This window comes from Meriones unguiculatus, chromosome 19 (genome assembly GCF_030254825.1).
Source record: "Meriones unguiculatus strain TT.TT164.6M chromosome 19, Bangor_MerUng_6.1, whole genome shotgun sequence".
Taxonomy (NCBI): domain Eukaryota; kingdom Metazoa; phylum Chordata; class Mammalia; order Rodentia; family Muridae; genus Meriones; species Meriones unguiculatus.
In genome coordinates this window covers 22,803,197-22,818,154 of record NC_083366.1, presented here as the reverse complement: position 1 = coordinate 22,818,154, position 14,958 = coordinate 22,803,197, and the positions used below count along the sequence as shown (strand labels likewise).

Sequence of the window (14,958 nt, the reverse complement as noted above, 5' to 3'; positions counted from 1 at the left end):
AAATTTCAGAGACCTACAGAATATGGCATTTAAAAGTGTCTTTGACAATAAGACAAGTCATTTCCTGGCAGCACCCTGCCTACCTGAAAAAAAAGATAATGAGCATCGAAGAACCTCCATATGGAGATGGCTTCAAATGTGGCAAACAAGCCACTTGGGTAAAGAAAATACCTTCGCTTCACAACAGACAAATTCTGCCAAAAATGGGCAAACTTAAATGCAGAACAAGTCAACTGCCTAACTCTGCCAAGAAAGGGAAAGCAAGTCTTAAATAGTTCATGCTTCACATATATGTCTGCCAAATATTCCGAGCCAGAAGGCTGAAGATGATGCTCCAACGTTATAAAGACTTATGGGTGACTATTCAGGCAGCAAACTGTTTCTGTCACTTTTTTATTTTTTAGAAGCTGCTAATATGCACTTCCTATTTACTCAAGTAATTTTATTCCTGCTCAAGTCTCTGATGGGGTTAAAACCAAAGAGTTATAGTGACACAATTAAGCTTACGTTGTTTAGAAGTTAAGAAATCCTTTCATATAGGTTCTACCAATAAGAATAAAAGTTAATTTAGATATAGAACTTTTAACTTATCAACATAGTTAACTTATCTCCTAAGTTGCTAAATACACATGGACTAGACATTGCACATGTAGATTTTACCTAACAGTTCTCATAATTTCATAATTATTGTGTTGAAAGAAAAGGAGCCTTTTATTGGACTTAAAGGTAGAAATGTTGGTATAATATTTTTTTAAATGTATACACCTTACCCTTGTTCATTCAAATGCTGATTTCTACCCCCCTACTCTCTGGTTTCAATGCAGAGATTGCATTGTGATACTCATTCTAAGCATCCTGTCTCAACTCTTGTGTAAACTGGCCAAAATAAAGCAACTAGACACAATGTTGTACAATGAAAGGAGCCAGAGGACAGGAAAGAGGGGGAGGAGCTAGAGGGCAGGAAATGAGTGAGAAGAGAAAGGGGAGGAGAGCTTGGAGAGAGAGCTGGAGGACAGATCTTGGAAAGACATTGAGAGATGGACTGGACCTCATATATCACAAAAAGCAAGTATAATGTGGGAAATCTAAATGTTAGGAAACTATGAGGAATTGGAGGTTTAGGATGGAGTAGCTATTTCCCAGCATTATGTTCTAGGTTAACTAAATAAACCCAGTGTCTGTGTGGTGATTTGGTTATACAGCTGTTAGGCATAACAGCAAACATTATTAAAAGATAATTATTAGTAAATTTTAACTGGTTATAACACTCCAGTTACAAAGGGGTCTGATATTCTCTTCTGGCTTCTACAGGTACCTATACATACGTGGTGGAAATACAGACAAGTAGACACATGTATACACAAAATGAAACTGAATTAACAAGTTTACTGAAAAGGAAATTGTTAGTTTAATTGCATTCATTACAAAACACAAACTGCTTCGAAATGAGCATCAGAGAGTTTTCAGGTAGGACTGGTGCTGAATGGCACTCTGGCTTGGCTACTCCAAGGGGGAGGGAGGCCGGAAGGAAAGTGCTCCTCCCCAATCCCAGTGAGGTCAGTGTTTGACCCGAATCAAAGAGTTCTCTGATGCTATGCTGTCCCCACTCCTTTGGGAGCCACAATGTCAATTTTCCAGCATCAGATGCTCTTCCACTCACCAATTTCGAAGTTTTGAGTCTTCTGGCTCTCAGAAATGATGCATACTGATCGCCACCATCTTGCCCCCTGACATTTTCATTTTGCAAACCATGTTTTTTGGAAGTAACATTGCCCACTCATGAAGGATACTTCTGTTCAAACAATTTCATTAAAATATATCTTGGATCTTTAAATAGGTTAGAAAAGGGTGGCTTTCCGTAAGGTTTTTTTCATACATCTTTAGCTTGGGCTTGCTCGCACTACCACCTCTCCTCTTACCAACCTCCAACAACTCCAACACAATCTTTAGCCCAAGAATTCCACCTCTTTTCATTTCATCACTGTCTCACTATCTGCTCGAATGACAATATTTTTCTTGGGATGGAAGATCAAGGTTTTCCATATAGCTGCTTTATACACTCACCTTTGTTTTATTAAGCATTCCACCACCCACACTTCCCTCCATATTCCTTCTCATGCTTGAAACTTTCAGACCCACTGTTTTCCTTCTCCATTTTTATTTTGCTGTATTTTACCATGCTTTCTCCCTTAACATGCCCACCTCCAGTGATCAATTTTTAGTTTCCTGGCTTCCACATGCACTGTGGTTCAAACATACCCAACAGAATATTCAAATCCAAGATTCACACATGAGAAAGAGTATGTCTCATTTTTCTTTCTGGACCTCGATGATATCACTCAATAAATATTTTCTATACCATCCATTTACTTGCAATTTCATAATATTTTATTCTAATATATAGAAAAATCATTCCTTTTATGAGGATGACCCACAACACTAATAATGGCTAATAATGACTAATAATTTTAAAAGCCCCATGAATTTATGGGATTTTAATCATTTTATTCTCTATAAATATGCCAAAAGTATGCATTGAAGAAAGATCAACTTCTCAACAAATGCATTTGCTTGAACCTATATACTTATCTCTCAGTCTAAATAAAAAAAAAGAAAAGGAAAGGAAAGAAAGAAGGAAGAAAAAGGAAAGGAAGGAAAGGGAAAGAAGGACATAAGGAACAAAAGGAAGGATGGAAGGAAAAGGAAAGGAAGGGCAGGGGAGGGAAAAGAAAGGAAGGGAAGGGAAATTCCAGCAGGAATTAAGAGGAACTTGGAAATGAGAACAAGGGGAGGTTGGAAAGAAATTAGATCAGGAGTGTGTGAAAGAGAGAAAGACACACAATATATGTTTGTATATGAATGTCTTAGTGGGAAGCGGTAATTGATCCAGTGAATATACATAAGCATTTTTTATAAAAACCAAAAGTATTTGGCATTTATTAAACTGCATAGAAGATTCCTGACATATCCATAGCAGAAACTTTATCCATATCCTGAAGTAGCAGGGTCTTACTGATCTGCAAAGACATTAGAAATTTGACCAGATGTACAACAGAACTCAGCCTAGAGTAGAATTACTAGAACAGTTCAAGACTAATTTTCAAACAATAGAATTAAAACCCAAATAGATGAATTTTGTGTTAAACTTGTATATATGGGTCATGGATTCCTTTATCATTGTTATAATAAATGATGTAAAAGGATTCCTTATTAAAATTTTAAGAAGACATATATATACTATATAAAATTTAATCAATAAAGATTAAACTCAAAGAGAATAAAAATATGACTGGTAAGATATGAGATTATTCTTGGAAATATCAATTAAAATATAACTATCTGTAGACTAAACATCACCTGATAGTTTCAGGAACAGAGCACGGCAAGATGTGATAGTTTCAGGAACAGAGCAAAGCAAGATGCTTGATGCACATGACTGCAGAGTATATTGCTAGCATAATTCTGAAACCAAAATATGCACTCCAATAACTTGTGCAATTACTGTATTTTAAGAGGTAGAAAAGGGGGAAAGAAAATACAAAAGAAATAGAGCTATGAAAGGGAATTCTATGAGCCTTTAATCCCAGCACTCAAGAGGAAGAGGCAGACCAATCTCTGTGAGTTTGAGGCCATCCTGGTCTACATAGAGAGTTTCAAGAAACCAGAGATATGCACTGAGATAATTTCTCAAAGCAAAAGGAAGGAAGGAAGGAAGGAAGGAAGGAAGGAAGGAAGGAAGGAAGGAAGGAAGGAAGGAAAGTAGTACCATTTTAAGATAACTTAGAATTATATCCTGAATCATACATGTGACATGAAATGTGTTGCATGCTACACTGTTGACATACTACCACATAAGTACCTGTTGCATGTCACTTTACTGGACCCAACTTTACCCTCTTCATCCCTGAAATATCTGCAAAATGGAAATCATCATTTCTCAAACCCTGAACACAATTTCTACCAAAATATGTGTAGGGGAATAATGATTCAAAACAGGAAAAAAATAAAAACAGTGAAGTGAGGAACAGATAATAGAAAACATTATTTGGAGAAAAGACTATTTTATTTATTTTATAGCATAATGAACATAAATTACTTCTCTTCAAGGTTAATGAATGTGGTTACAGCTTACTGAGTTTTAAGTGATATGCATTGGCCAAAATCTATATGTCTAAGCAGTGGTGTCTGGGATGTCTCTCATCGCTGTCTGCATTTAAGAACCTTTGTCAAAAGTCATGACAAATGCCCCAATTAATATTCATCAGAAAATGGATAATTAACAGTGAACATATAAAATGGGACATCTATGGATCTGCTGGTAGAATTAAAGTCAATTGTTTTATTCACTGATGGGAGTCAGTATTAATCCAGAAAATATACCAAGGAAAGATGAAATCTTAAATGGAATTTCATAGAAGATATTCTGGCAAATATAGCTGAAAAACATAATACCAAAAATGTATAGGTATGATTAATTGACTATAAAATGTAAACCCATATTAATAGCCTTCTCCCAATCTCTACTAACTTTTATACCTATATTTAAACCTCCTTCCAGTAGGACGTGCTATTTCTCCACCTATTGCCTGCTTGATAACAGAATATTATTATTATTATTATTATTATTATTATTATTTAAATTTTTATTTTTTCTTCACAATTTATTCATTATATATCACAATTGAAATCCCCTCTCTCAACTCTTGCAGGTCCAACCTCCCTCCACTTCCCCATATCCCCTTCCCCTGCTCCACTGAAAGTGGGAGTTTTCCACTATTTGCCATCTCCACATAGCTTGTTAAGTCTCATCAGGACTGCCTGGATTCTCTTCCTCCATGGCCTAGCAAGGCTAACAAGGGGCGAGGGATCAAAGAGCTGTCAACTGAGTTGATGATGGAGGCAGCCCCTGCTCCCCTCACTCAGAGATCCACATAGAGACTGAGCTGCCAACAGGCCACATCTGAGCAGGGGGTCAAGGTCCTCATCATACATGGTGCCCCATTGGTACAAATTAAGATGACTCTGCAGGATGCCCTGGGCTCAGAACTTTTAGTTTTATTGATTTCCTTGTAGGGCTCCTGCCCCCTCCATTTCCCTCTATCCCTACCACATTTTCTTCCTCAGTAAGACTCCCTGGTCTCTCCTCAAAGTTCGGCCCTGAGTCTCAGCATCTGCTTCAATCTCCTGTTGGGTGAATCCTTTCAGAGGATCCTCTATAGTAGATTCCCATCTGTTTCCTCTCTTCCACCGCATCTGGTGTCTAGCCTGATTGACATTCTGAAGGAAATTTAAGCATCCTCCCTAGGGTCCTCTTTAGTGTTTAGCTTCTTTTGGTCTGGGATGGCTGTCCTATAGTATATGGCTCCTATCCGCTTTTTAGTGAGCCTATACCATGCCTGTCTTTTTGTTTCTGGGTTACCTTATTCAGTATGATCTCTTCTAGTTCCATCCATTTGCCTGCAAATTTCATTATTTCCTTGTTTTTAATAGCTGACTAGTATTCCATTGTAGTCACCTTCGACCATCAGTAGTAGCTGCCTGCACAGAGGCTGGGAATTAAAAGAGAAAGAGAACATGAAGGAATGACACCAAGACAGTGCTCTGATCAAGGTGTCATTTTTATTACAGAGTAAGCCACTTTTATAGGCAAATCACAAGGGACTTTCCAAGTAACCATAGCAACCTTAACATCAAAGACAAGGGTATTCATTGACAACATCCAAAAGTAACTTATCCAAGCGAACAAGGAAACTTAACCAAGCCAAACAGGAGGTTTAACCAGGCCAAACACGTGTCTGCTGAAAACAACAAGAATAGCAAGTCGTGATTTGCATGTATGTGACCACCTCAGGTCCAATGGAATGGCTGCCTCATTCCATTGAGTAAATGTATCACAATTTATTCATTCCTCCGTTGAGGATCTACAATTAATAAATGGGACCTTGTAAAACTGAAAAGCTTCTGTAAAGCAAAGGACGCTGTCAGCAAAACAAAACAGCAGTGTACAGACTGGGAAAAGATCTTCCTTGACCCTACATCTGATACAGGACTACTATCCAGAATACATAAAAAATTTAAGAAATTAGACCAACAAACCAAATAATACAATTTTAAAAATGGGGTACAGAGCTAAGTAGAGAATTCTCAACAGAGGAATATAGAATGGCAAAGCAGCACTTAAAGAAATGCTCAACATCCTTAGTCATCAGGGAAATACAAATCAAAGAACACTGAGATTCCATCTTACACCGATCAGAATGGCTAAATCAAAAACTCAAGTGACAACATGCTGGAGAGCATATAGAGAAAGGGGAACCCTCCTCCATTGCTGGTGGGAGTGCAAACTTGTACACTTTGGAAATCAATATGGCTCTTTCTCAGAAAATGGGACTAGCACTACCTCAAGATCCAGCTATACCATTCCTGGGCATATAATGCAAAGATGCCCCACCATTCAATAAGGACATTTGTTCAACTATGTTGATAGCAGCTTTATTTGTAATAGCCAGAATCTGGTAACAGATTATTATTAAGAACTTGACAGAGAACAACTCTGTCAGGCTCCTGTTTGCAAGCTAAGCAGAATAGATTTCATAGTGTTACAGGTTGGTGCTCTAACATAGGGTAGGTCTTTGGTTGGGTCAGGCATTGTTTGGGCATCCCCTTGATCTCTGCTCTATCTACTCTATCTTTATTTCTTCAAATCTTGTAGGCAGGGTAAATTTGGGGTTGACATTTTTGTGGGTGGGTTGGAGTTTCCCTCCTTCTACTAGAAGGCTAGTCTTGTTAGAAAGTGTCCTCTTCGGTCTCTATGATCTCTGCTACTGGGAGTCACTGCTTGAATTCCCCTATATCCTCTCAGAGGCTTATCCTGACATAGGTCTCCAGCTAGTCACAAAGATATCAAGCTCTGTTTCTCTGTTCTCTACAGGCTTTCGGTCCAACTAACCAGGGCTCAGAGGGACTTGCTGAGACTGAAGCATCAACCAAGGACTATACATAAACTGGACCTAGACCCCCTACAAAGATGTAGCAGAAGGACAGCTTAGGCTTCCTGTGGGTTCTCTAGTAAGGGAAGTGGGGACTACAGTGGACAAGAACTCACCAGATTTATTATCACTTACCCCTGGTGGGACTGCCTTACCAGGGAAAGAGGACATGCTCAGTCCTGATGTAATTTAATGAGCTGGAATAGATGGGAAAGGCAGTCTCCCTTTTCTGAGGAACAAATGGGGAGGGAAGGAGATGGGGCTGGGAGGGAAAGAGGGATGGGGCTATAACCAGGATGTATAGTGAATAAAAAAATTAATTAATTAATAAAAGAAAGAACTTGGCAGTCACAAAAATGTGCCTATCTAACCCTCGGCATAAAAATTCTTTAGAAGTATCTACATACTGGTTACACAAAGTTCTACATCATGATGTTAAACCTGAGAAAATTTTCTGGTAGATTAAACAAATATAGGGAGAATTGCTAAAACACCCAGGAAACAACCCAATCAGCATCCTGGTGTATAAGAACTGCTCTGTCCTACACATATATTGCAGACTTCACCACCAGTGTATAAGAATCCATCCTACAAAAAGACCTTCACTGTACAATCCAGCTCAATAAGTTGTCCCAGTACTTATAAATCTATATTAGGAATCACTGGTGCTGCAACTACTAAGCTCATGGTAAAAGAAAGTTCTTCCACTTGAAAAATTTAAAGATGGTTGTCAGATTCAAATGTGCAGAAATTCTGATTACTAGTAATCAGAAAGAAGCCCAGAATAAATGAATATGTGAGTTCTGAAATATGTACAGCTTTATGAAAATGCAACTACAATTATAACCGCTTATTGCATAAATATCACCCAATTCAAACAGAAAATATGCTCCTTTGACGTTGATGAAGTAATGTGGAAATACAAGTCTGTACTCATTTCCATCCTATGATATAAGCAATATCATCTCTTATATTGTAGCATGGGAGAAAGCATTTTCACCAAACACCTGATGACTCACCTGCATAGGAAGCACCAGAGACAGTGATTTGACCCAATAATCTAGTCAGGTTCATAAGCAGTCCACAGGTAAGAAATACTATGCAAGTGATCCTACTCACAGCTCAGCTACATCACCTGAAAGTTCCCTTTGATGTCTTTACCTTTGAAACTCTTTGGCAGAGCCACAATCCTATGCTGAAGATGATCGCACAAAACAATCTAGGCCTGACTTTGTTTACAGTTTTTGGACCCATCATAAAGAACTGAAGAATCCAAGAGAACTGGCGAGTACTGGTCTACCCTGGAGAGAAATGCAAAAATTCTAGGCTTGTTAAATGAGATTCTGAAGATACCTAAAACTCAACCTAATGTCTGTTCTGGATCAGAGATCCCTAAGAGTCCTCCTAGACCAGCTGCATCAGAAATATCAAAGGTCACTTAAACTAACAAAAAACAAAAACAAAATCCAATTCTTCCCTTTCTGAGACCTAATTGAGACTAAAGTTTGAATAATAAGGATTGAGGGACTGAATGAAAGTATTCCATCAACTTTGAAGTCTCAAGTAAACTCCCTGTTATCCTTATTACCATTATTTAGGTTTTTTAAACTGCCCCATGCCACATAGGGAACTAGAACAATGAGTTTTTCAGAATTCCAGTGGTTTGCTCTGGTTCAATAATATGGTCAACATTCTGTGTGCAGAAGGACAGCGTAAATGCTGATGTGTATGACAAGCCAACTACACATTTATATTTTTACACGATTATTTCTGGTACTTTCTTTTTTATAGTAATTAATTAATTAATTCACTTTGTATCCCAGCTGTAGCCTCCTATCTCCTACCTTCACAATCACACCCTGCCTCCTTCATCTCCTTACATTCAAATAGTTCTGTTATGATAAAGAAATACTTAGGGGATTCAACAAGATGGCAGCGCCAGGAGAACACAGCGTCTGAAGAGCAAGACATTTTTCATACAGTGACCAAAAGACTGAACTCTGGGCCCTAAAACAACAGCGATCTTGTTTCTCAGGTGAGAGGAAACCCCCATGGTGTGGGAACCAGTCAGGTCCACTCTCAAGTCACCCAGACAGAACCAGGAAGAGATCCTGGGTTGTGCAGGCACTAGGTTGCCAGACCAGAGCCACAAGCCTGTGTGTCCAGATTACCTTCCAAGGCTGAATGGTGGGCACAAATACACCAGAGACTGGGAGTCCAAGTCAAGAGAAAACCTCACAGGGAAGGAAGGAAACAAGACTGGCCTTGGGTCACCCAGCCTTTCCCTGGAAAAGGTACCACAGAATGGTAGGTACAAGCCGCTATCACTGAACTGGGCTTCAGCTGCAAGCACAGAGACTTGCTGCATGCCCAGCTCTCTGTCACAGACAGAGCTGTGCGCCCCAGAGCAACACAGAGTTGGAGTCTCTGTTGGGAGAAAACCCCACAGGGAAGGAAGCAAACGGACCTAATTAGGTCATCCAGTATATCCCTGGAAAAGGTCCAACAGACTGGCAGGCGCCAGCCTCTGCACCACTTGACCAGAGATCTGCTATGCACCAGCTATTCATCACAGACAGAACTGTATCCCCAGGGCACCAGAGACTTGGAGTCACTGTTGGGAGAAATCCCCACAGGGAAGGAAGCAAATGGGGACAAACTTAGGCCACCCAGTATATCCTTGGAAAAGATCCCGCAGACCAGCCCAGGGACCTGCTGTGCAACAGCTAGCCTGCTGCTACCAGGAGAGCTTTACTCACCGGCCACAGGTAACCGCTTGGGTACTGGGGCACAGAACCCCACCCTCAGACCTACAGATGCCTGGGATCCCCGAGATCAACCCCCGGATACTGCTCCAAGGGGCAACCAGTTACCCCTAACAAAACTGACCAGACCACCGTACACCCAGGTTACAGCAGCAGCTCACTAAATTTACAGCAAGAAACCCAGAAGCAGGGCAGCTGTCTCCAGATGAGAGGTGAACCCTCTGTACTAACAAGGACCACAGTTACCACTCAGGTTGGCACACCTTAGGTGAGCTGTGGCAACTCCTGAAAAACACCACCATATAGTGACCATACCCAAAAAGCTGAGGAGGCTTCCTTCAGGAAAAACCATCTTCCTGCCAAGGGGATTCTGTCCACCACAGGATTCCAGGAACCACCAGAAACTAAGACCCAACACCTAAGATAGCCCAATGGGTAGAGGCCAGAGCAAAAGCACAACCAACAAAAGACAAAGCAATATGGCATCTCCAGAAGCCAGTTATCCAGGGGCAAGTAGCCCTGGACACTCCACGGTAATTGAAATTCAAGAAGATGACCTAACATCTATGCTCATGAAGAGGATAACAGAGGAAAAAAATAAAATGCGTAAAGACTTAGAGGAAGATAAAGTCAAACAGATTGTGGCCATCTGTAAAGATTAGAGGAAGATAAAAACAAACAGATTGTGACCATCCATAAAGAAATAGAAGAAGATAAAGAAAAACAGATTATGGCCATCTGTGAAGAAATACAGGAAGTTGCAGCCAAACAGTTTGTGGCCTTTAGAGAGGACATACTTAAATCACTGAAAGAAATAAAAGAAACAGAGGATTGTTCAAACGAACAGCTGAAGGAACTGAAAGAAAAACAGGAAAATACAGTCACCCAAGTGAAGGAAATCAATAAAACGGCTCAAGATCTGAAGATAGAACTGGAAAAATTAAAGAAAAAAAATGGAGGAAGAGTACTTAGTGGGCCTGTACTAAGAGTTTGATTAAATATGCCTCTTCTGATGCTTAAAAACTAAGCAGACAGGTTGATCAGGACCTACAGGACCTACAACAATTAGCTTCTCTTACAGAAATGACCCTACAAATCCAGACACTTGGATTTACTTCTCATGAGATAAAGTGCACTATGTCTAGCTTTGAAAACAAACTATTATTTCCATGGTAATTGGTCAAAAATAATTTTAAAAAAATCTTCCCTTGATTGGCAAATAATTGGTACCAGTCTCCATTCTCTTGGTTCCCCTTGATAACCACTTTATTATCAGCACTGGCTGGGCTGACTATATGAACAGTGGAGCCCTGCATCTTTAACCAAAACAGGATGAGTCCATGACTTGACTGTCTCACTGAGACCAGTGGGGAATATCACAGGGCCTCAACTGATTCCTTGATGCACGTGCTATTTAGATTGTAAAACTGAATGCAGCACCACCTGTCAAAACTAAAACAAAGGCCTAATCCATCAAAGTCCATTGCTATTGAAAAGACTCTAAGTGAACTAACCTTGCTTTTTGGCTTCTGTACTTCTATAGTTCTGCTTCTGGCTAACTGTTCTTGTTAACTGAAGGGTATCAACTAAGGATATGATTGTTTTTTTGTTTTTGTTTGGTTGGTGTTTTGTTGTTGTTGTTTTGTTTTGTTTGTTTGTTTGTTTGTTTGTTGTATTTTTTTTTTACTTAAAAGCCCACCCCAAAGAAAGTTCAGTGCTATACTAGGATCCTGAACATCCACTGTAGTCATTCACTGGCTAATACTTAAGCCTGTGTCTGAGCAGTATTCTCTGATGACTACCCCACAACAGGTATTATGAAAGTAATTGCTTCTGCCTATGTATTTCACTGTTGCTCACCGGAAGTTCTGCAAAGCCTAATGGAAAAGATAAGTGCAAAATCCCATTCTAGGAACCAATCCCTCATCAATTAACTAAAAAGCTTGAAGATGGTTTTCAAATTTCCACCTTTTGGGACATCTATCTCCAAATCATCCTCTTGTTTCCTCCTCTAGGTTCCTCTGAGTAAGACTTTGGAGTCTACTAAAATAGCAATAGATACTGGGTTCCGCCATATTGATTCTGCTTATGTGTACCAAAATGAAAAGGAGATAGGACAGGCTATTCGAAGCAAAATTGCAGATGGTGTTGTGAAGAGAGAAGACATATTTCTTACTACAAAGGTATTGTGTGCATAACAAGCTAATGTATGGATTAATAAGATATGACGTAAACATTTAAATTATATTATTGGCTTACTACCTACTGAAATGTGATTATTGGCATAACATTTATCCACACATATTTCACATACAAGGCTTAAGTTAAATCACAGAAAAATATAAGCTTCTTATTCTCCACAAATGTATGGTTTTCAAATCCTTTTCTTTTATTATCTCAGGAAAATAAAGGATAATTCAGTTTAATCTGTAAACTCAGAAATGACCTTGATCAGTTTTGAGTTTTCCTTACACCTTGGGTAGCTTAGGATGTCTTGAACATTTAAAATGTTGATATTTTTATTTCCTACTGAAAATAACAGAGTATCAGAGTTCATGAAATGTTAAATAATATTCATCCAATTAGTGAAAATTTGTGTCCAATGATTATTAAGTATCCATAGCATATTTCATATAATTTATATTAATAAACAAATGCTAACATTTCCACAAAATTGAGGGATGGGGAATTTATAGAAATATATCTTTGTAACATATGTTTTGAACATCATGACCATGAATTTTACCCCTTTCGTGGTGTCTTTCCCATATTAATTGGATTGACTATTAGTAACCAGTAATATTGTGAAGTTCACATATATAGATCAAGTCAAATATCCCAATTGAAATAAACGGTATGCTTTGTAGTTACTATTTTGTACGCATTACAAAACTTCTCAATTCTGATTATTATTAAGATAAATTACATTCTTTACCCCTATAGCTTTGGTGTAGATTCCACCAACCAGAATTGGTTGATATTGGCTTAGAGAGATCACTGAAAAACCTTCAACTAGATTATGTTGACCTCTTTCTTATTCATTACCCAATGTCAATTAAGGTATGCTATTTGCATCATTTAACCTAATTAACTTTGTCTATTCAAATGATAAATGGTGTTGTGCTTCATATATTTTGTAGTTGTTTATTTTCCTATTTCCAATAGATTTCTAAGGCTATCACAATTGGTGGGATGCATGTATTGGTTGAGATTTCTATAATAACTGCTTTTATTACAGCCATCAGAGGCAATACTTACAAAAGATGGAAATGGAAAAATATTATTTGAGACAGTAGATCTCTGTGCTACATGGGAGGTGATTACATAAAGGTGAGACCCCAGAGGAACCCAAAAGAGAGTGCCAGGCCATGCTTTCACTTTCGAGGATGGAGTATGCACCCTTGAGTCTAGAAAGCATTCTGGGTTCACAGGTGTTTTCCTGAAGTACTGGGACAGAATGGACGACTAAGTGGAGAGAAATAGAAGCGAAGGCTGGAATGCGATTGAGAGAGAACTCTCTGAAGTATCACACACGAGTAGTTTAATAAAATCTGACCCTAAGTTCTCCCCTCCAACTCCTCCTCAGCCACTCTTTCATCCTAACTCTTCTTTAAGCCCACTGAGTCCACTTAGTACTATTGACATGTGCAGTACTGATGTAGTGCAAGATGGCATGGTTCAGAAGCAGAACACAGTGAAAACTGACTCTCCCTCCTCTAGCAGCAATTACTGACAATAGTTCCTCAGCTAGGTGTGGGAGATTAGAAGACCCATCTGATCCATGCTGAAATTTTGGATGGCTTTAAACTTGGGTGGGCTATTTGTGCGGCTACGGCTACTATGAAATCATGTGTATAAATCCCTGAAATTAAAAAAAACAAGTAAACAAAAACTTTCAGAGCAGTCCTCCCTTACCTGTGAGTCTTTTAAACTTTCTACCCCCTACCTCTTTCCATGATGATCCCTGAGCCTTAGGGGAAAACATTTGATACAGACTTTTGATTTAAACCTGAACAATCCAGTCTGTTATACATGCACTTTGAACAATTGTGAGCTTATACGAATTGCCATCTACTGCAAAAAAGAAGCTTTCTGATAAGGTTTGAGAACTCCACTAGGTCATATAAATAAATCTAAATATTTAGGGGGTAGTTTAGGAGTGTATCTATTTAGCAGAATAGAGGTAGGCTCTCCTTGAGGACTTATGACCTAGCCCCCTGCAGATTTTGGCACAGGTAACAGTACCAGGTATAAATTGCATCTTGTGGAGTCATCCTTAAATACTATCTGAAAGTGGTTGCAACTCCAAGCGCAGTTGTGGCTGTATTATAACAATAAACATATCTTACCAGGTTGGTCACTATTGTAGCTCACAGAGTTTACCACTAAATGAGACTTCTGATTATTTCTATCCCTCATTAATGTGCACAGCACCTTACAGCACTATAGAAGCTAACTTGCAGTGATAAAGCTTCCAGGTCACTACCAGAATTATTTCTTCATGTCCTGTGAGTCAACTCCATGGTATCTGCAGCAATAATATCTTACCATCAAATTAGGAAGGGTACCCAAGAGAAAGACAATAACTTGTACTTTGGGGGTGGCATGATACTCCAGAGACCAAAATTTTTATTTGAAGGGACTAACCAACACAACACCTGGCTTTTTGTTTGATACTCTAGGAATATATCATCTTTATTCTATGGTATCTAGGAAGGGCACTCTCCACACTTTGGGGGTAACTCCATTTAAGCTTCCCTTATCTTCAGATATATATATATATATATATATATATATATATATATATATATATATATGGAAGCTTTTACAATAATAGGTTTCCACTTGACTTTTTCATAAGACTGCAGAGATGGTTATTTCTCCCATCACTGTCTTCGGTACTCTGCTCTCCCATCCCTATATTACTTAACCCTTCTTCCTTCATTATTCCCATTCTGCTTTCACCCAACCAGTGCTCTACCACTCCCCCTTAACATCTACCCCTCCGGGGCCATTTTCTGACCTGTACACATGCTCTAATTTAAATGAATATCTAATGATTCAAATCTAGGATCCACATATAGAAGAAAACATGGAATAGTCATCCTTCTTTTTTGAGGTGCCTTATTCAGAATAATTATTTCCAGCTCTGTCTATTTACTAATAGCAATAGAATTTTAGTATGAATTGCTAATTACAGAATT

The 14,958-nt window shown here is 38.8% G+C and overlaps 1 protein-coding gene across 1 annotated transcript in view; it reads left to right on the top strand.

Annotated features, from left to right (window-relative positions):
- Nucleotides 1-14,958, top strand: part of LOC132649330 (aldo-keto reductase family 1 member C1-like) — a 298,798-nt gene that overhangs the window by 56,181 nt on the left and 227,659 nt on the right. Inside the window, exons 3-5 of the mRNA XM_060373002.1 lie at nucleotides 11,770-11,937; nucleotides 12,698-12,814; nucleotides 12,993-13,070. Coding sequence (XP_060228985.1) covers nucleotides 11,770-11,937; nucleotides 12,698-12,814; nucleotides 12,993-13,070 — 363 coding nt within the window. The remainder of the gene's footprint in view (nucleotides 1-11,769; nucleotides 11,938-12,697; nucleotides 12,815-12,992; nucleotides 13,071-14,958) is intronic.